This window comes from Diabrotica undecimpunctata, chromosome 7, assembly GCF_040954645.1.
Source record: "Diabrotica undecimpunctata isolate CICGRU chromosome 7, icDiaUnde3, whole genome shotgun sequence".
NCBI lineage: Eukaryota > Metazoa > Arthropoda > Insecta > Coleoptera > Chrysomelidae > Diabrotica > Diabrotica undecimpunctata.
Window position 1 is genome coordinate 41477153 of NC_092809.1, and position 19418 is coordinate 41496570.

Genomic DNA, 19418 nt, shown 5'->3' on the forward strand with positions numbered 1-19418 from the left:
TTGTTGTGACAATTCTCTTCTTCTTTATGGATTAACACTTTAAGAAATAAATTTATTTAATTTAATTATTACAATTTGTGAATAAAAACGAAATGAAATTATAATTGCTAAGTGACCGTAAAATCAATTATATTTAATAGATATATACCACAGACCACTAATAACTGATTTATGATATATACAATTTACATGGCATATTTTTATTATCTAAAATTATTCATGTGTTTTTATGTCAAACATAACTGACTGTCAAGTCAAAAAAGCCATAATAAGTAGAAGAAAAAGACCGACACCTGATTAGAGATTAGAGTGCCCTTTATTTTGCTGACTGAAAATAAAAGTTTTGTTTAAGGATTCTGATATTTAGAATATTATTTTAGATGTCCCACAGTGACAGTGAAATCAGAGATGAAAAAAGACATAAACGCAGAAATCACCTAAATGTAAAATTTAAGAAGGCAAAACATATACGTTCCCAGTTAGAAAGGGAAACGTTTAGAAAGCTTAAACTTAAATTGGGTCCAGTATTAGAAATCAGACTAATACATGCTGTAAACACTAACAATGTTGACAAAGTTAGAGATCTTTTAGAAAGAGGGGTAAGTCCAAACAGTGCAGATTCAGAAAAACGTAGTGCTTTACATGTAGCAGTGAGCAAGGGATATTCGGAAATTGTTGAATTATTACTAAAACATGGAGCAAACCCGAACAGCAGAGATATCATTCAAAATACACCTTTGCACTTAGCAGCCTGTGTTCACAATTTATCAATTGTAACCATGTTGATCAATGCAAAGGCAGATGTTACTTGTTTAGATTTACATGGCCGTAATCCATTCCAACTTGCTTTGAGTAAATTACAAATATTAAGAAAGAGTTGGAATGATGGCACCATTGAAATGATCAATTTAAAGCAGGAGTTAAAGGATGTAAGTTATCTGTTGGTATTTATTTTATATAGATCCTTAAAAGGGACCTAACACCTACTTTCCACTCAGTAGTGCTTGTTTCTTTTATTTTATTTAATTATTTAGGTTATTTGTTTAGTTTTGTACTAACATCAATGTTTTGTAAAATTGATAGAAAAATTATCAATCAATAAAAAAATCAGAAACATAAATCCCTGATAGAATTATTTTTTCAGTTGTACAATATTGTATATTTTGTAGGTTGTAGACTTACTTTTATCCATGCTCTTAAGAAATGTTGAGCAATCAATGGAAAATATGAATAAATCAGAGGTGGATGATTTACAGTTAATGAAGTTGTCAATAAATTCAGACCCTCCAGAAGAACTAGATAACCAAATGTCCAGGTTAATGTGTGGCATAGAAAAATTCACAATTGCATAAACAATGAAAATCAATATTTTAATAACATTATACACTGCTCTGAACTGTATCGTAAGTGTAGGTATCTATGGGAGGGTTTTAAACTTTTCTATATGATAGATGAATAACATTTTTGTAAATCAAATTTTAGAATGGAGCTGAAACATTTTGGCAAAAAGTTAGGTTATCTCAGCTTAAGTTTTTGTAAAAAGTTTTAGTTTCTTTTGCAAAACAGTTGACTTAACTATAAAAGAACACCAAAATTTTCTCACTCTATTGTTGCGACCATTTTTGGATATTGATAATTTAATTGTTTTGTACTTAGGGTAGTTTTGTGTATTGCTCTTCTGTAATCAATTTGATGATGATCATATAATTAATCAAAATGGTGTAGTTTCCATCCATTTGTGTACCTGGGATGATATTAATGTGAGTTGCCTCTAAAGGTGGCAAATTTTTTTTATATTGGGAACTTTTGACTAATCTCACTCATTGTGCTATCTCGCTGCTATATATTTCTCTTCATTTAAAGCAATTTCCCATAACTATGGTATTCAACAATTTCACAATTTATTTACTTGAAAACAGTAATTTTTAAAATGCAAATTCTATTGCAAACAAATTTTATTTCTTTAGTCTTCTATATGATTTCGCTGTCTTGATTAATTGTATTTTTCTAATAAGTATGGTAAATGACGGAAATGCACTGGCTTTGATATAAACTCAGAAATTCATTATATTTTGCACTGTTTATCCCTTGGTGGGAATGAACATGCTGGATCTAGCTTCTTAGAAAAGTTTTTACTAGAAGTTTCTAAGCTTTTTTTTTTCCTGGAGATAGGTTGCTTAATTTTTTTATTGGATAGAAAAACAAAAAATATTCACTATATGTGTTTCCCCATGGTCCAGACAATTTTTTCGTTTTCTTCATTTAGTACCAATTTGGAAGTTTTTTAAAACCAAATATATTGTCTTTATGCAATTCAGTTACCAAATATGGTGTACCTGTTGTTTTTGCACATCTTACTAAGCTCATTCATTGTTCGGCAATGATAACTATTTGAATTGATTTAAATACCTACGACATGAAATTATGATTGGCAGGGATAATCAGACCCATGAACTGAAGAATTGGTCTTGGGTGGGCAGCATATGGAAAACTGAGAGAAACTTTTAAAAGTGAGCTGCCCACATGCCTGAAGAGAAAAGTATTTGATCAATGCATCCTCCCAGTGTTGACATACAGAGCAGAAACACTTACTTTAACAAAAGCCTTAGCTACCAAGCTAAGAGTCTCACAGAGAAGAATGAAGTGATCCATGTTAGGAATAATTCTGTGAGACAAAATAAAAAAAGAAGAGGTCAGGAGAAGAAACAAGGTGACTGACAGCGAAAGGATAGCCAGACTAAAATGGAAATGTTCAGGACACATAGCTAGAATAAAGGATGGACGATAGACAAAGATGTTGTTAGAATTGAGACCAAGGGAAGACAAAAGAAGCATAGGTCGACCACCTACACAATGGGCTGACAATTTTAAAATTTAAGACAAAATAAAAACTGGATGAGAGTGGCGCAAGATAGATGGGGTTGGAAACACGAGGAAGAGGCCTATGTTCAGCAGTGGATTTTTGAGCCTGAATGATGATGATTAGGGCATGCATGGAATCTCCCTCATTTTGGGAATAAGCTGCCTCAAAATAAAAGTGTGTTATGTTTATAGAGAGTTTTTCAGCTGCAAAAGAATGCATCGTAAATATTATTCTGTTTTGATTTTGCCCTCCACAATTATTAATATAAAATATAAAGTTTTTTACAATCCTACATGTCGCAAAATTCTCCATTGCGCTCTATGTAAAATTATAAATGAATAATTTTCATTTATAATAAAGCATTGACGGGTTGGAAACATGAGGAAGAGGCCTATGTTCAGCAGTGGACTCTTGAGGCTGGATGATGATGATGATGATGATGATTGACAGTTCAGATTGAAGGGTGGTGGAAGTTTTCTGCAAGTTTTAACAAGCAGCTATAATTTCCAGTGAATTTTTAGAAATCTCTTTATCTCTTTCCTTGTCTTATTAGAAATGTGGTTAGTGTATTTAAAATCCATCTTTGCTTTTTCGTTTTCGCGTATATTCGGTAAACATAACAGAAGACACAACATTGGTCTTTTTTTTTGTTTAAAAAACTTCATGTTAAATTGTTTCTTTTTGCGCCCAGTCAGTATCAAATCAAAAAGTTGAGAAATATTTAGTGTCTCTTTTTTATTTACCCCTACTATTCTCACAATAATGCCGCGAAATGTTGGCACATGTAGTATCTACCTGCACAATTATGGGAACTTAGAAGCTGATGCAGCGAATAAAATTGTATATAGTTACGGTGTAGTTTTTAAAATATGAGAATTATTTTGATACACCATAGTATGATACAGTATTTTTCGACGAAAATTTAATTTGGTTCAATATTGTATCTATGTTTACTCAGTTAATCTATAAATAATTCAAATATATTTTATATTCACGTTATTACTCCATTCGAAATCTTTTTTCTTATAAATGCAGTTACTGTCACTCCGAAGATATTGGCAGATAGAGCATAAAAAGTTGAACAAGAAGAACACTATAACTCAAAATCGTCAAAAATGTTATGTTACGTTACTCTATGCAGGGGTCGATATGTTTCATAGATTTATCAGCACTGAACCAAAAGTTACTTTATACACAAAATAATATGAAGCAGTTGACTAGAAGAAATTTATACTCATACAATTTTTTGTCCCAAAGAGAAGCAAATGAGGCTGAGAGAGCAGTTTTTTATGAACAATGTCCACTTGGAATTTTATAAGCATGAAGAAATTTTACAGATAACTTAATGTAACTTTTCTACTTACAATTTGTAAACTGTGTAATCCATTTTGTATGTGCAACATATTATCTACTTTACTTATATAGTATTTCGTCTGTTAACCTTCTGCAGCTAAGTTCCTCTGTAAGAGTCCAACTTTAGTTACAGTGGGTGATCAGATATAAATGTATTTTATATTAGATTATAGATATATAATAAATAAAAATATTAAAGTAACAAAGTGTTTGTATTGTCATTTCTCCTGAAGAATCTAGATACAAGGGGTTTAAAAATGAAAACAACTGGTGCAAATATAAATTTAATAAAATATTTAAAATAATAAATATAAATAGACTTTCTATTATTTAATAACAGAATTGTTTAGCTAAAATTTCAATAATTTAATCAAAAATGACCTTCGAGGTCTGGTCTACTCTGATGATTGACTGTATTATCATCTTCTTTATTCGTAAGTCTCTTGATTTTTGGTAACATAGCTCCCTTATGTCTACATTGAGGACAAGCATCGTTTACTTCAGCACCATTAATACACGCAGAATGAAAACAATGACCGCAATTCCATACATAGAATGATTCATTGCTGTCTAGTTCTTTTCTGTATAGGAGTATTTTTTGACACAGTGTGCACACGAGATTAGACACTGCTGTTCCTCTGCCTTTTGACGACAGAACTTTTACTAAACCTAGAAATAAAAGTACTAATTAGCAAATTAGTCTATCAAGTATAGTAAATTGTTAAATCTCATCAAACAGACCAACTGTGACATGTTATGTGCATGAAAATGCTGATACTGAAGATGAGAGCGGGGCGATACGAATCTTCAGCCACTAATGGACAGTGAGACATTGCCACAGTACAATCATCTATATTAGTCAGAGCAAAATCTAAAAATCTATTCATAGAATTAGGAATATTATGATTATATTAGAAATATAAATAACGTAAGGAAGAAAAAAAAATCGCAGAAAAAAAGAGAGAAAACATGAAAACAGAACTTTAAAAACTATAGGTAAGGTAATAGGGACGAGAAAATTGTACCAGAAACTGAACAAAAACAAAAAAAAGAATTCAAACAAAAGAAGTGAGGAGATAAGGAGGGTAATATATTCACAGTGGAATTCCTGAATACAACCGAAAATGTTTTAGATTATAAAACATAATGACGGTATTAGATTTTTGTTTTGATACAGGGCAGCGACAGCCGCTTATACTTATTTCAACCTCTTTAGGTCTCCTCAGAGCGGTATAGCCACTACTCTGAACCAAAACAAAAATCTTTCCCGTCCTAGACAATAGTTATCAAAATAACTATATAAGGACGTAACTACGCCATCTAAAAACAAAAAGAGAAATCAAACGATTTCTACCTGGCGAAACCGAATTCAAATTTTTGTGCAAGTGCTTCCTAAAACTTGCGAAGCAAACAGCTTGATAAATTACTCGGCAAGGGAATCTAAAATTGCATTCCACATGCCGTTCATCATGGTCAAAATTCGTAGTGAATTCAGTTTCTGGTACTCCAACCGAAGTAAAATAGTAAACCGAAATAAAACGTAAGTAAACGTAAGGTAATAAAAAAAGTTTTTTGTTTTGGTTCAGAGTAGTGGCTATACCGCTCTGAGGAGACCTAAAGAGGTCGAAATACGTATAAGCGGCTGTTGCTGCTCTGTATCAAAAAGAAAAATCTAATACCGTCATTATGTTTTTTCGTATTTATATAAAAAACAGTTCTTTTCAGACCTATTTAGCGACATATTAGTGTTATTAAGATAACAATAAGGATTCAATGCCAAATACTAGTGGTAATTATCCTTCTCCACCTAAAAAACGCCGAGTAGATTTGGGTCATTTATCATCAAATGAAAAACAATGCATTATAAACATGTACAAACAAATAAAATCGATAATCCTGAAATGAAAATATCAGCCATTGTAGCAAAAATAAAACAGGCAACAACAACAATAAACAGGCAACAGGTTAGTTTTACAGAATAGTTATTGTTAAAATCAAGACTTACTGAAGTAATGTGCTAATTTTAGGTGTTGCGAATTTAACTATTTACAGAACAATTAAGGAATATAAGCAGACTGGAACAGTAAGATGTCCTAAAAATATTTAAGGTCGACCTTATATCCTTGCAACATACGATGAAAGAGTTAAAATATCTGTATGACAGAACACAGCTTCTGTACACAGGTTATTTTTCAAGAATGAAATGCCCACTTTAAATAAAATTTTAAGTGAAATAAAATAAATATTTATTTTCTTCTACAATGTGATAAATAAAGTCTAAAAATTCTTCAACTTCTTTATAACAATCCAACATTTTTTTATTGTAAGTAATTAGAAAAACAGAAAGATATATATTGGAAGTGAATTGGAAAAAAATATTATTCAAACAAACAAAGATAGGTTATAATCGACGTGAGGTTGTCGTTAACGCAAGATCGAGATAATCAACCTAAAAAGAAGATGTATTTGGTGACTTTTCTAGTAACTTTCTTGGGTGTGAATCTGTCTTTTTAGTTTACTCCTCCTGGATAAAAAACAAACCATAGTAATGTACATGTCAACACAAGAAAACGAATCTGGCGGAGTAATTTCTCTGGCGTCAACCAAATTTTTTCAGTATATCTGTATTGTTTATGTATAGCTGGAATTTCAATTTTATAACACATTTTAACATACTCACCTAAATGCAAATCTTTGCCCAACAACTTGAAGGTGGTTGTAAGCATATTAATGTCATACGCATAATCATTTAATATGCCTTGCACCAATCCCCTCACATCTCCAAAACTGGCATTCGATACCAAGTTGAGCATCTGAGCAGGAGGTACGTGCGGAGCAGCTGCGTGTAGGAGATGCCTTAGTGATAACCCTGAGATGCTATTCCGAGTTTGGAGCAATTTCAACCACAGCGACTGCGAATCTGAAAAGAAAAAATTGATATTGTAAGAATTTGACTTGATGAAAGGTTGCAGATTTCTTTGTTGCGAAAATAGATAGCTATATGAAAGGCAATCGGCTATAAACTACACTTATTTGCGGTCTTAATTTGTTCACTAGAATATGACAACACTTTAATATTTAATATGGTTCTGAAACCATTTTCTTATAGCATTTCTACGTATATTTATTAAGAGTTAACCACAATTTTAATGGCAAATACGTTTATTTTGAAATATTTACGTTTTGACCTTAAAATAACCGAATTTTCAATTAAAATTGTAATTAATTCCAATCCTTTGACTAATCAGATTATAAACTTTATCTGGTCATTTATCACTTATGGATTTTTCTTTAATGTCAGTTTCTTTCTGATTGATAACATTTCAAGAATATTTACTTGACCATTATGCAAAGACGAAAAGTTAAGATTTGGTGTATAATACTTGATCTTTAAAGGTCTCCCAATTGAATTACCGGCGAATTGAGTTATAGTGTATAGTATAAACATTTACCTGTCCAAAATTTCTCTTGAACTTTGTTAGTCTCTTCCCCTTTGTTTGTTTATTTAGTACCATTAGACTACTATGGGACGGTGCACGGAAAAATAAATTTCTCTTAGCTCCGCGTTTTATTTGCTACCATTTAACTATTATACCACTTCCACCTACCAACTTAATCGCGACCCGGCTGTTCATCTACCCCGTCGAGCTTCCAATTTTTTCTACGACCCTTTTCTCCTTAATATCTTCTTTTCTCTGTGCCACTGCGTGATGAAGAAAGAGATTGATATACTACGTTATTCTGTCCAAATCTCAACCTGTTATTAAAGTTCTAAAATTCCCCAAAAACATTTGTTTAGCAAAGAAATTGCAACTTCAATAATTCAAGTGTTACCCAAGCCATAATACTATTTAGCGAAGATTTATGTCTTTAATAAATATGTCTTACATACAATTTTGAAACTGTTTGTTCCTAATCAAAATTTCCTACTTCTAGTTTAGCTCCAGTATTACTAATTGTGGTAAAGAAAAGAATTAAAATAATAAAAAAAAACGAAACCACCTAAATGTGGAACTTAAATATATAGAAAACCTCAACCGAGAGAAAGAATTCAGAGCATTCTATAAGAAAGTTAATATCAACAGAAGAGGATTCAAGGCAATCACAAGACAATGCAGAAGTCAGAATGGCGACCTATTAACAACAAGGAAAAATGTATTGAATAGATGGGTGGAATACTTTAACCAGGCACTTAATGTAGAGGAAGAAGAAGAAAACCTGGAAGACGAAAGAGATGAGGTAAGGGGAACAGACGAGAGGGAAGAGGAACCACCAACGATTCTTGAAGTTAAAGATGCAGTTAAAAAACTAGCCAGAAACAAATCACCCGGAATAGATAATCTCCCAGCTGAACTACATAAAGAAGGTGGCCATGATACCATAATGGCATTACCAATGATTGGAATATTGGAATACTTTGCACCATACACAAAAAAGGAGATATCTTTGAATGCTCTAACCACAGAGGAATTACGCTTCTAAATGCAGCGTATAAAATATTTTCCACAGTACTATGTAACTGTATGGCACCATATGCAGAACGGATAGTAGGAAAATACCAGGCTGGTTTCAGAAGTGGTAAATCGACAATTCATCAGATTGCAACCTTGAAACAAATTTTTGAAAAAACACTGGAATATGGCATTGATGCTCATCACATATTTATAGACTACAAAGCAGCCTACAACTCTGTGAATAGAAGAGAAATGTTCAAAGCAATGAAAGAGCTAGGAATACCAAATTAGTTGATAAACTTAACAAAACTAACTTTTGAAAAAGTTGAATGTAGAGTACGAATTCTCCTGTATACTGTTCAATCTGGCTCTGAAAAAAGTAATACGTATGTCACAAATCACAACACAACTGGTTCAATATTAATAAATCTGCAAATCCTGGCCTATGCCGATGATATCAATATTGTTGGGAAAACGGAAAACGCTGTACGAGAGGCGTATGTGGCATTAAAAGAATCAGCTACAAAAATGGGTTTAATAATAAACACCAACAAAACGAAGTATATGAAAATAGCACGCAACCACAAATATTACGACCACTTGTTATAGAAAACGACGTCATTGAAGCAGTTAACGAATTTGTATACCTGGGAGCGCTCCTTAACACTGAAAATAATACTACTGCAGAAATAAACCTTAAGAGGAAAATGCAATACTTTGGTCATGTGTTGAGAGGCGAAAGATATGAATTACTTATATACTGAAGTTATACTGAAAGGAAAAGTACAGGGCAAAAGATCAGTAGGAATACACCAGAACTCGTGGCTGAAAGACCTAAGGAGATGGTTCTACCGCTCATCCGCAGAAATCTTTCGCGCAGCAGTTTCTAAAACTACAATTGCCATTTGGATCGCCAACCTTCGAAAGGAGACGGCGCCATGAGAAGAAGAGAAATAAACTGCAGAATTTGCACGGTCAACAGATGCTATTTTTTGCTCAATCTTCTTCATAAATCCACAATTATATCCAGAAATACAAAAATAAAACTATACAAAACAATATTACGCCCAGTCCTAACATATGGTTCATAGACCTGGACCATGAAAATGAAAACATGTTAGGATCTTTCGAAAGAAAAGTACTAAGGCGAATCTATGGAGCAGTGGATGACAATGGAGTGTGGAGAAGACGATACAACTTCGAACTTTATACAATATACCAGGAACCTGATATCGTAAAACATATTAAGATAGGACGTCTGAGGTGGATAGGGCATGTAATGCCGGATGAAACAAAATGAACCAGCTCCTTGATAGACATATTGGTCAGAGAAGAAGAGGAAGACCTAAAACAAGGTTCCTTGATAACATCGATAGACATAAGAAATATGGGAATACGTGCTTGGCGGAGAAAGACGATGGATAGGGACGACTGGAGAGAAATTCTTGAGGAGGCTATGACCCACGTAGGGTTTTAAAGCCAGAATGATGATGATGATGATGACGAATTAAATATTTGCGGATTGCAAGATCACGTTCACTTCTTAAGACTTCCAACCTTGTATATGAACGTATTAAACTGTATATCATACAGATTTAAGATATACATTAAATTCTTTGAAAAAATACTAAAATAGTAGCTAATAAACAACTAAGAACTTACCCTCAGGTGATAAATGTTCTACGCCTCGTATACACAAACTGACAGCAGCATCGACCATTTCGTGCGCCAAAAACAACTCTAAAGCCTCCATCCATTCCCCGCTCGACTCCAAAAGGAACGCTACAGCTTCATGGACCTCATACTTTCTGGTAATCGCTAGAGCTTCCTCGTTCCTACAGTTACTCGACTGAAGATAATTACAAACTTGTGACTTATTCCGCACGCACAACTGCTCTAAATACTTCTCCGATAATTGTGACGTTAGCTTAAGGTCTGTTTGAACTATTTCACTTAAAAAGTCATACTGAAGGTTCGGATCACTTTCCAATATATCACAAAGTTGTTCTAACAACGACTGGAAAAATTCAGTCACTATCTCTACGGTCTTTTTAGCACTTATCGCGACTAGATCTTTGAAACACACTAGGAATTGTTCTCGGACGAGTCTTTCGCTTACGCTAATGTACTTAAAAATATAACTAAATACTTCGTATTTACGCACTGGATCGTAAAGGTAACAATTCAATATGCTGGAATAGTCGCCTTGCATTTCATACAAACGTTCTGCTACCTAAAAACAATGGTCGGTTAGTATTTTATGACACATAGATTAACATACTAGGTTTGTTGATAAAGTCTTCAAATGTTATCAACGAGTGCGTGTTTTCACTGCCAGTATTTTATAATGAAATTTGGCCATGGCCTGGAATTGTTTCTTCCTGGTGTTTCTTTTGAGACTGCGGCATACGCTGAACAGAAAACAATAAAGAACATTGCATAAAAAGCAGAAATAATTCAGGAAAAAAAAAATTCGGGTCATAGTCTAAGGTCTCCCGTCCAAAAGCCGTTAGAACTTGCCGCGATCGACTAATTGGATGCTAAGGACCAGATCATCTCAAAAACTATTATCATTATTAACTTGGACGCCCCTTGCTTTCACGTAACTAAAGATGTGCTTCCGAAGAACAATATTACAGAAACTATATACAGAGTGGAACAAAAATCTGGAATTATCGCTTAAATGGATGGTCCGAATTGTACAAAAATCAGGATACGCCTATCCTGCAATATGGAGATTTCAAATTGATGCTTGTAATGTTGCCAGATTTACCATTTTTCTGATATCATTAGTCGCTTTGGTTTTTTAAATACAACGCTCTGTATATTGTATTATTATTGGAATCCTCACTTCAATATGAGTTTAAATATATGTAACACTTGGTATTTTATCTAGTCACGAAGGTCCTAAATAAATTAAACTTGAAGCTATTTTCTTGTGGCATCTCAATGCAATTACTATTTTATTGGGAATAAACCACAATTTAAGTTTAAAATAAGTTTATTTTTTACGTTTCGATTTCCACTTCGGAAATGGTTCTTAAAATACAAAACATTAATAAATTAAACACATTTTGTTTTTTTTGTTACTTAGTGAAAAATTATTTTTTAATCTGACTCATTCATATTGATAATTCAGACATCTATTATACATTTTAAAGTAGAAAACTTTAAAATTATATTGCCAATAATGCTGAGTTGCCTTTCTGGGACGACTTTATTGCAGGATAGTTCATTCGATTACATGAAATCTTAACTTGAGAATATCCATCAGAAAAAAATTTTTGGATACGAAACTCACATAGAAAAAACATACTGAAAATTTAAAAAAACGTGCTAAAATGTAATCAAACTTAAGAAAACTCTCACTAATAAAAACTATTGAGTGGACTGTAACTGCTGAATCCATGTATATGCATCTGCCAAAGAATCTTTATTACATCACCTTGACGTTATTCAAACTACGGCATTAAGAATAGCCACAGGAGTATTCCGGACCAGCCAGCAGAAACTGGAGAGGCACCACTTAAAATATAAAAGGATGCATTGAACTCTCACATATGCATTTGCCGCTAATTCTAATCCGAACAATCCAACTAGATATAACATATTCACTGATCGTTTTAAAAACTTATATACTGAAAATAGGAATGTGAAACCACCATTCTACGAAAGAAATAGACAAACTCTCATGGCTTTACAAATTTCGATACCAAATACCTATTCCAACTTCATAAGAATTCTTCCTCCTTGGACAATAACCATTCCTTAATCCGACACATCCTTAAATATCTTTAGAAAGAACGATACTCCCTACTCCTTAATAAAAAATACCTTCATAAAAAAACTTACAAAATTTTCTCTGTCTCTAAAATGCCTCTAAAACATCTACTGGAGTTGGGGCAGCTGTCGTTACTTCAAATATTACACTTGAGTATAAACTACCATTTGCTACATACATACCGGCGAGCTATATGTCATCTACCAAGCTCTCACTCATATTAACTCCGGTAATGTATGCAAAGCTCTTACAATTACTGATTCACTCAGTTCCATCAATACCATTAACCAGCTTTACACAACACATCCAATTACTCTCCTAATTAAAAAAGAAGGCTGAGGAATAAGACAAGGGGATTCATTGAGCCCCATGCTCTTCAATTTGATCATGGATGAAATCATTAAAAGCGTCAAAAATCAAAAGGAAGAGGATACAGAATGGAAAACAAAGAAATAAAAATACTCTATTACGCAGACGACGCAATATTGACAGCCCAAGTTGAAGATAGTCTGCAAAGACTGGTCCACAGATTTAACATAAGAGCAAAAGAATTTAATATGACAATCTCATCTCAGAAAACTAAAACAAAAGTAGTCAGCAAAGAACCAACCAGATGTAAAATAGAAATTGATCAGTATTGAACAAGTAACGAAAATAAAATACCTGAGAATTACACAGCTATGGAGACCTGGACAAAGAAGTGAGAGATCAACTACAAAAAGCAAATGGACTGGCAGGATGCCTTAATAACACTATATGGCGAAACAGACACATTAACACCGAGATGAAGTCAAGAATTTATTAAGCCAGTGTAAGACCAATGATGACATATTATGCCTCAGAAACTAACCAGAAACAGCCACAACGCAAAGGCTACTGGAAACGGCAGAGACGAGAGTATTGAGAAGAATTGCAGGAAATACGCTGATAGATCGAAAGAGAAGTGAAGATATTAGAAGAAAATGTAAGGTACAATGTATAAATGAATGGACACAAAATAGAAAAAAAGAATGGTATAACCACATAAGCAGAGACCCGTGTCGTTAAAATAGCAAGAGATAAGTCACCAATAGATAGAAAAAGTATCGGACGACCGCGCAAAAAATGGAGTGACAACCTTCCATAGAGGTATTAATCCGCCAATGAACAAGGAGAATTGCTTATAAAGAGGAAGAAGAAAAGAAGAACAATTAAAAAAGAACTAGCTACCAAACAAAACAGCAACCATACTGTACAATTTCTATGCGTTCCTTCAAGGGTTACTTCAAGGGAATGAAGAAGCGGACCCCATTGCCCAACAAGCAAGAAACAGTGAAACCGGGAGTGAAGTGAGAAATGTAGCGCTAAATGACTGTTAAAGTGAAGGTCGAAAATTTGTGGCAAAACCAGTGGGACAGTTCAACTTCAAAATTTCGCCAAGTGAAAACATATGTAAAACGGTGGAAATATCAAATTTCCAACAGAGCTCATTAAGTCGTTATACGCCCACGGGCATATAATCGGCCACACTAATCTTACTTTATGTGATAATTGTAATATTCCACTCAGCATTAAGCATGTCCTTGTAGATTTGTCCTAAATGTAAAATTGAACAATTGGTAAAATTCCTTAAAGACATTAATATACTTAACAAAATTTAATATTTATATGTAAATTATCTCAGGTAAGTGTATATATGTCGCTAATAACCTCAGATGTTGATCGACAATGTTTGTAAAAAAAAAACGTTCAACTTGAGAATACCCGTCAGAAAAATCATAGCATGTGATTCGTCTTTAAAAAGACAACCACTAAAATTATTATGATTTTGTGATTATTAAACATCAAAATTAAACTTATTTTAAACTTAAATGTGACTTATTCCCAATAAAAATAGTAATAAAAATTATGGTGTAGTCTCATGTTTTGTGATTATTTTTTTTTTAATTTCTCTGATATCTTTAAAAACAAAGACTAGATGGTTTCATTCTTTAACATGTTCATCATCACAATTTAATGAAATGCCTCATCATCAGCCATTTTGAGTCTACTACTGAACATAGGTATCTCGTAAATAATTCCATTGCATCCGATCTTGAGCACCCTGAGTCCAGTTTTTGGAAAAGTTAATTTTAAGGCCAGCTTGTGTACAAAAGCTCTAAAGGTCTTGAAGAAGTTGACAAGCATCATCTACCTAGTCTGAAATCTATGTCGTCTGTAAACCTCAAGTTGTTCAAAAACCCCCCATTTATATTGACTCCAATATTATCCCAATTATCGTTCTCCTATATCGCTGTAATAAAGCGATGAATAGTTTAGGAGAGATGGTGTCTCCTTGACTAATACCGTTATCCAAGGAAAATGTGTTTGTGTCGCCATAGTACATTCTCACTGCATCTGTTCCGCTATTATAATATACACTGCGCGTCACGAAAAAGAGGCCACCTACAATTTTGTAAGAATTTTTCAATAACTTTAAGTTTATACAATTTATTCTATTGTAACTAAATTTCCACAATGCAGAAACACTTTAGGTCAATTAAGGGTAATAAGTTTGCAGAATTGATATCAGTTTTACGACTTCGGATAATACACGTGTTGTTTGTACCTTATTTTTCTTGGAATATGGCTATTCTGTTTTTCAAAAACCTTTCACTAGTGTACAGTTGTTCGAAGAGTAAAGTTGTGCAATTTTTAAATTTAAAACTATGACTGAGAGATTTGTTAGATCTGTTCAAATTGTTACTTTGATTAATAATGGAATGAGTCAAAGAAAAGTGGCCAGACAGCTTGGAGTCAGTCGTTGTATGGTCCAAAAAATTTACCAACGATTCCTAGAGACTGGATCTCACGAACGACGACCAGGATCAGGCCCGAGAAGAATCACGACGGCCAGAGAAGACCGTTCTTTACAACGCACTTCTTTGCAAAATCGGTTCTTTACGGCTAGATCAATCCAAAAGCACTTCTACCGCGAGAAGAAGGTTGAGGGAATTTGGTCTAAGGGCTCGCTGTCCAGCAACAGGACCTTTGTTAACAACAGCACATCGATAACGGCGACCACAGTTTGCTAGAGACCACGAGCATTGGAAGATAGAAGACTGGAAAAATGTTTTGTTTAATAATGAGTCCAGGATGGTTCTTTATGGCTCAGATGGTCGCATCAAAACATACAGAAGACGTGGGGAATGATTTGCTACTTGTGTTCGACGAGTACGTGTTGCTCTTGGAGGAGGTTCGGTAATGTTTTGGACAGGCATTTCATTCGAGGGCCGTACTGATCTCGTATTTATTGATAGAGGAACCTTGAATGCACACCGATACATTACCGAAATTCTAGACGAGCATGTAATGCCTTTTACTGGCTTTGTCGGCGAAAACTTTATTTTTATGCAAGGCAACGCGTGGTCACACGTAGCCAGGATGGTAACGCGATATCTGGAGACTGTCGTTGTGCCAAAAATGAACTGGCCAGCTCAAAGTCCAGCTCTGAACCCGATTGAACATGTTTGGGACCAACTCAAACGAAGGGTAAGAAACAGAATACCTGCTCCAATAAATCGTGAGCAGCTTCGGTTGGCGCTCATGGAAGAATGGGAAGCTTTTTCTCAAAACGACATCCATAATTTGATCAATTCAATGCCAAATCGAATGAGGAGTGTAATTCACAATAGAGGTTGTTTGTTATTTAAAAAATGATTGCATACTGCTTTAGAACATATTCTTAAACATTATACAAACATCTAATAACAATCACTTTGTGGTATGATTCGTAAAAATTAAAAAATGGCAAAAATTTTAGGTGGCCTCTTTTTCGTGACGCGCAGTGTATTTCGAAGAAGAGTTGTGTACCTATGATCAATACTGCACTCTTTAAGAGTTCTCAACATGGAGCTATACTATATCAGTACTGACCCGAGTCAAAGAGTCTTTGCCTTTGAAGGGAATGTAAATTATAAATTTGGTTTGCATATCCGACAAAGTAATCCGGGTATCTTAAGTAAGTCGTCAACGGAAGTGTGTTTATTTTCTTACAGGCCATATTTTATACACAAATCTAGTATTTACAGGTTGAAACAAAAAAGGTTACTTAGAGCAATTAAATAATTACTTATCAATGAAGACATATTGTTCTGAAGCTATTTTCTTGTGGCATTTTAAATGAATTACTATTTAAATGGGAATAAGCCACAATTAAAGGTTAAAATACGTTTATTGACGTTTCAATATCCACTTCGGAAATCGTTTTTGGTATTTTGAGAACGATTTCCGAAGTGGAAATTGAAACGTCAATAAACGTATTTTAACCTTTAATTGTGGCTTATTCCCATTTAAATAGTAATCAATGAAGACATGTTTAGAACTTTAAGATGACTTATTTATTTATTTATTTACTAGAAGACTTACCTTGTAGCATTTGGATTCTAACGCTAACTTAAGTAGATGACTAGTTTTCAAATGGTTCATTTTGTTTAAATTCAACAAATCAAGCCACGCTTGCTCTCGCTCCGATCTATCTCTTATAGATAAAGAATTACCTATTTCGGTAAGAGATTTAATCGCCGAATCTAATACGTGGTTATCGAGAGATATACTATTCGACGCTACCATTCTTGCTACGAAACACGACAAATTGATGACTTGGCTATCCTAAAAAGAAATAATTTATTTTTAAAAATTGTTCAGTAAGTGTTTGGAAAGTATTTAGTATTTATTTACATATTTTGCTTTAAATACTTTTTATTACTCTATTAATGACCTTATTTAGTTACAGATATTTCAATCATTTCATTATATATATCTAAATTTTCTTTTTCAAATTCCGACGGTAAAGCTGGCTAACCCATATTGTTGGGAGAACGCCACGTGCCTAAAATCATCACACGTGTTCAGGAAACCCCGAACACTTAAAATAAAACATTTTCAAAAGATCTCAATAACTTCTTGAGGTTGCAATAATGGGATGTATACACTACTGTATACAAAAGGCTTGAGTTAAATCATTAAAATCTAATTTAATCTAATCTATCTATTTTAAGTCTTTCGTCCAAAATATCCCTCGGCCACCTACGTAATAGGGTTGGTCCATCCCTAAGCCCAGAACCAGGCACCAGGAGCTCAAGTATTCGAGATGGTCAGAGCTACAGTTTCGCGTTCACGATGACTTCTTCTCGCCGTGGTACCACACCGAGCCCTTCTGCATCGTCACGTCGGCCGCCGATCTTATATGCTGCTGTTGCTAACTGCCAATTAACACATTTCAACAAAGGTAAGTGAGTTTTTTGACGAATTGGTAATAGTTATGAGTTGCTCCAAGTTTTTTCTTTTATTTGCAATTACATACATACTCCATTCAATTATTTCAGAGATTTCAATACATCCTAATCAAACAGTAAGATTTCCCCAAATCAGGAAAAATTTAGCCTTTTCTGACTAGGTGTATCTCTCTCTAAGACGTCTGCTCTTATGAACGTTTTGATGACTCGCACTTAATTTTTCTCTAAATCTAAATAAAAATAATTATTTAGCTCTTCTTGGGTACATATACAACATAAACAAATAAAAAAAAACTTGTAAAAAGGTTTGTCAGTATCACAAAAAACGATTTCTCTGAAAAATTCTGATTGGGAAAATGCGAATTCAATCACAGTTAGATCAGTACCTTGTGTGATATTTTAATAAAGTTCACAAATGCAGATAAATAGGTTCATATACAACAAATTAGAAGAATACCTGATTGAAGTTTAATTTGGATTCAGAGCAGGACTCGGAACGAGGGAAGCACTTTTTAGTTTGCAAGTTCTAATACAGAGAGCCACGGATGTCAACTGAGATGTGTATGCCTGTTTCATTGATTTCGAGAAGGCATTTGATAAAGTCCCACATTAGAAACTAATCGATATCCTATAAACATCAGGACTGGATGGTAAGGAGATAAGACTGATCCCAAACTTATGTCTCAAACAAAAAGCAACAGTACGATTAGCCAACATCTCTAGAAAATAGGCACATTTAGAAGACGGGTTGTATTTGACGGAATTCATCAGATGAGACGGAATATATAGTACTGACAATATATAGAAAATAAAAGTAACAGATAGTAAGAGATGAAAATTTTTTCATAAAATTTTTTTTTAATAAAATTTCCCCAAGGAGAACTTTATTCTCTCCCCTTTAACACATGGGTTTTTAAGTAGTTTCCAAACTTATCGCTGTCAATTTTTCCCTGATTCTAAGGAAAACAATTACTTAACCCTTCTCGGTTGCTTTTCTTTGTACGAATAACCAAATAAAAAACTTTTATAAAAAGGTTTGTAGTTTGTGAATATTGCAAAAAACGATTGAAATATACTAAAAGATGTTAATCAGAACCTTTCGATTAAGAAAATATATCTAGGCTAACGGACAGAAGGCTAAATAGAAAAGAAAATATTTCCCTAAATCTGGAGAAATTTAGCCTTATCTATATATCTCTAATTATCTCTAATAATAAGCTCTTATGTGGGCTTCCGAATGACTGGTAGTCAATATTTCCTTCAATCTAGTTAAAAAATATTTAGTTCTTTTTGACCAGTTTTTTGTATAACATAAATAAATTAAAAGGATTTGTGAAAAACTTTTCCCAAGTTGCAAAAAAGGATTCAAATATCCTTGAAAAATTTGAATAAACATTTACCTCCATAAAAGACCCATTTCTGTAAAAAATAGTCAAATTGAACATTCTAATAGTCTCTTGGATTCTATTTCGATAAAGTTGTTAAATATGGATAAATTATTTCGCCAGAAATTCATTTAACGGAATGGCTAAATAAAAAAAAATTTCCAAAATCATAAATACAAAAAAAAATAGAAAACTTAAACCTAAATAAAAAAGAAAAAATTCCCTATATCTAGAGAAATTTAGCCATCTCTGATTATGTTCATTTCTTTCTAGCACATGTGCTCTTATGAAGCTTCAGAATGACGCGCGGTTCATTTTTCCCTAAAT

General features: G+C 33.5%; 2 protein-coding genes across 2 annotated transcripts in view; one reads left to right on the forward strand and one right to left on the reverse strand.

Moving 5' to 3' along the window:
- The first annotated feature begins 146 nt into the window (after window positions 1-146).
- Window positions 147-4422, forward strand: LOC140445252 (uncharacterized). Its single transcript, XM_072537164.1, has 2 exons — window positions 147-929; window positions 1170-4422. The coding sequence occupies exons 1-2, from the start codon at window positions 381-383 to the stop codon at window positions 1350-1352; spliced, it is 732 nt and encodes a 243-aa protein (XP_072393265.1). The 5' UTR covers window positions 147-380; the 3' UTR covers window positions 1353-4422.
- Window positions 4423-4487: 65 nt separating this feature from the next.
- The window catches only part of Vps8 (vacuolar protein sorting 8), a 45772-nt gene continuing 30841 nt past the window's right edge, over window positions 4488-19418 (reverse strand). The window contains exons 9-12 of the mRNA XM_072537167.1: window positions 16838-17080; window positions 10333-10903; window positions 6897-7136; window positions 4488-4885 (exon numbers count right to left, since the gene is read on the reverse strand). Of these exons, the coding sequence (XP_072393268.1) occupies window positions 4587-4885; window positions 6897-7136; window positions 10333-10903; window positions 16838-17080 (1353 nt within the window). The 3' untranslated portion in view covers window positions 4488-4586. The remainder of the gene's footprint in view (window positions 4886-6896; window positions 7137-10332; window positions 10904-16837; window positions 17081-19418) is intronic.

What these genes read in the sequence shown, in the direction of transcription:
- LOC140445252 (XM_072537164.1), top strand. Translation starts at nt 381, where the DNA reads ATGTCCCACAGTGACAGTGAAATCAGAGATGAAAAAAGACATAAACGC. An exon ending in TAAAGCAGGAGTTAAAGGAT is followed by an intron (nt 930 to 1,169) that starts GTAAGTTATCTG and finishes TATATTTTGTAG; the next exon opens with GTTGTAGACTTACTTTTATC.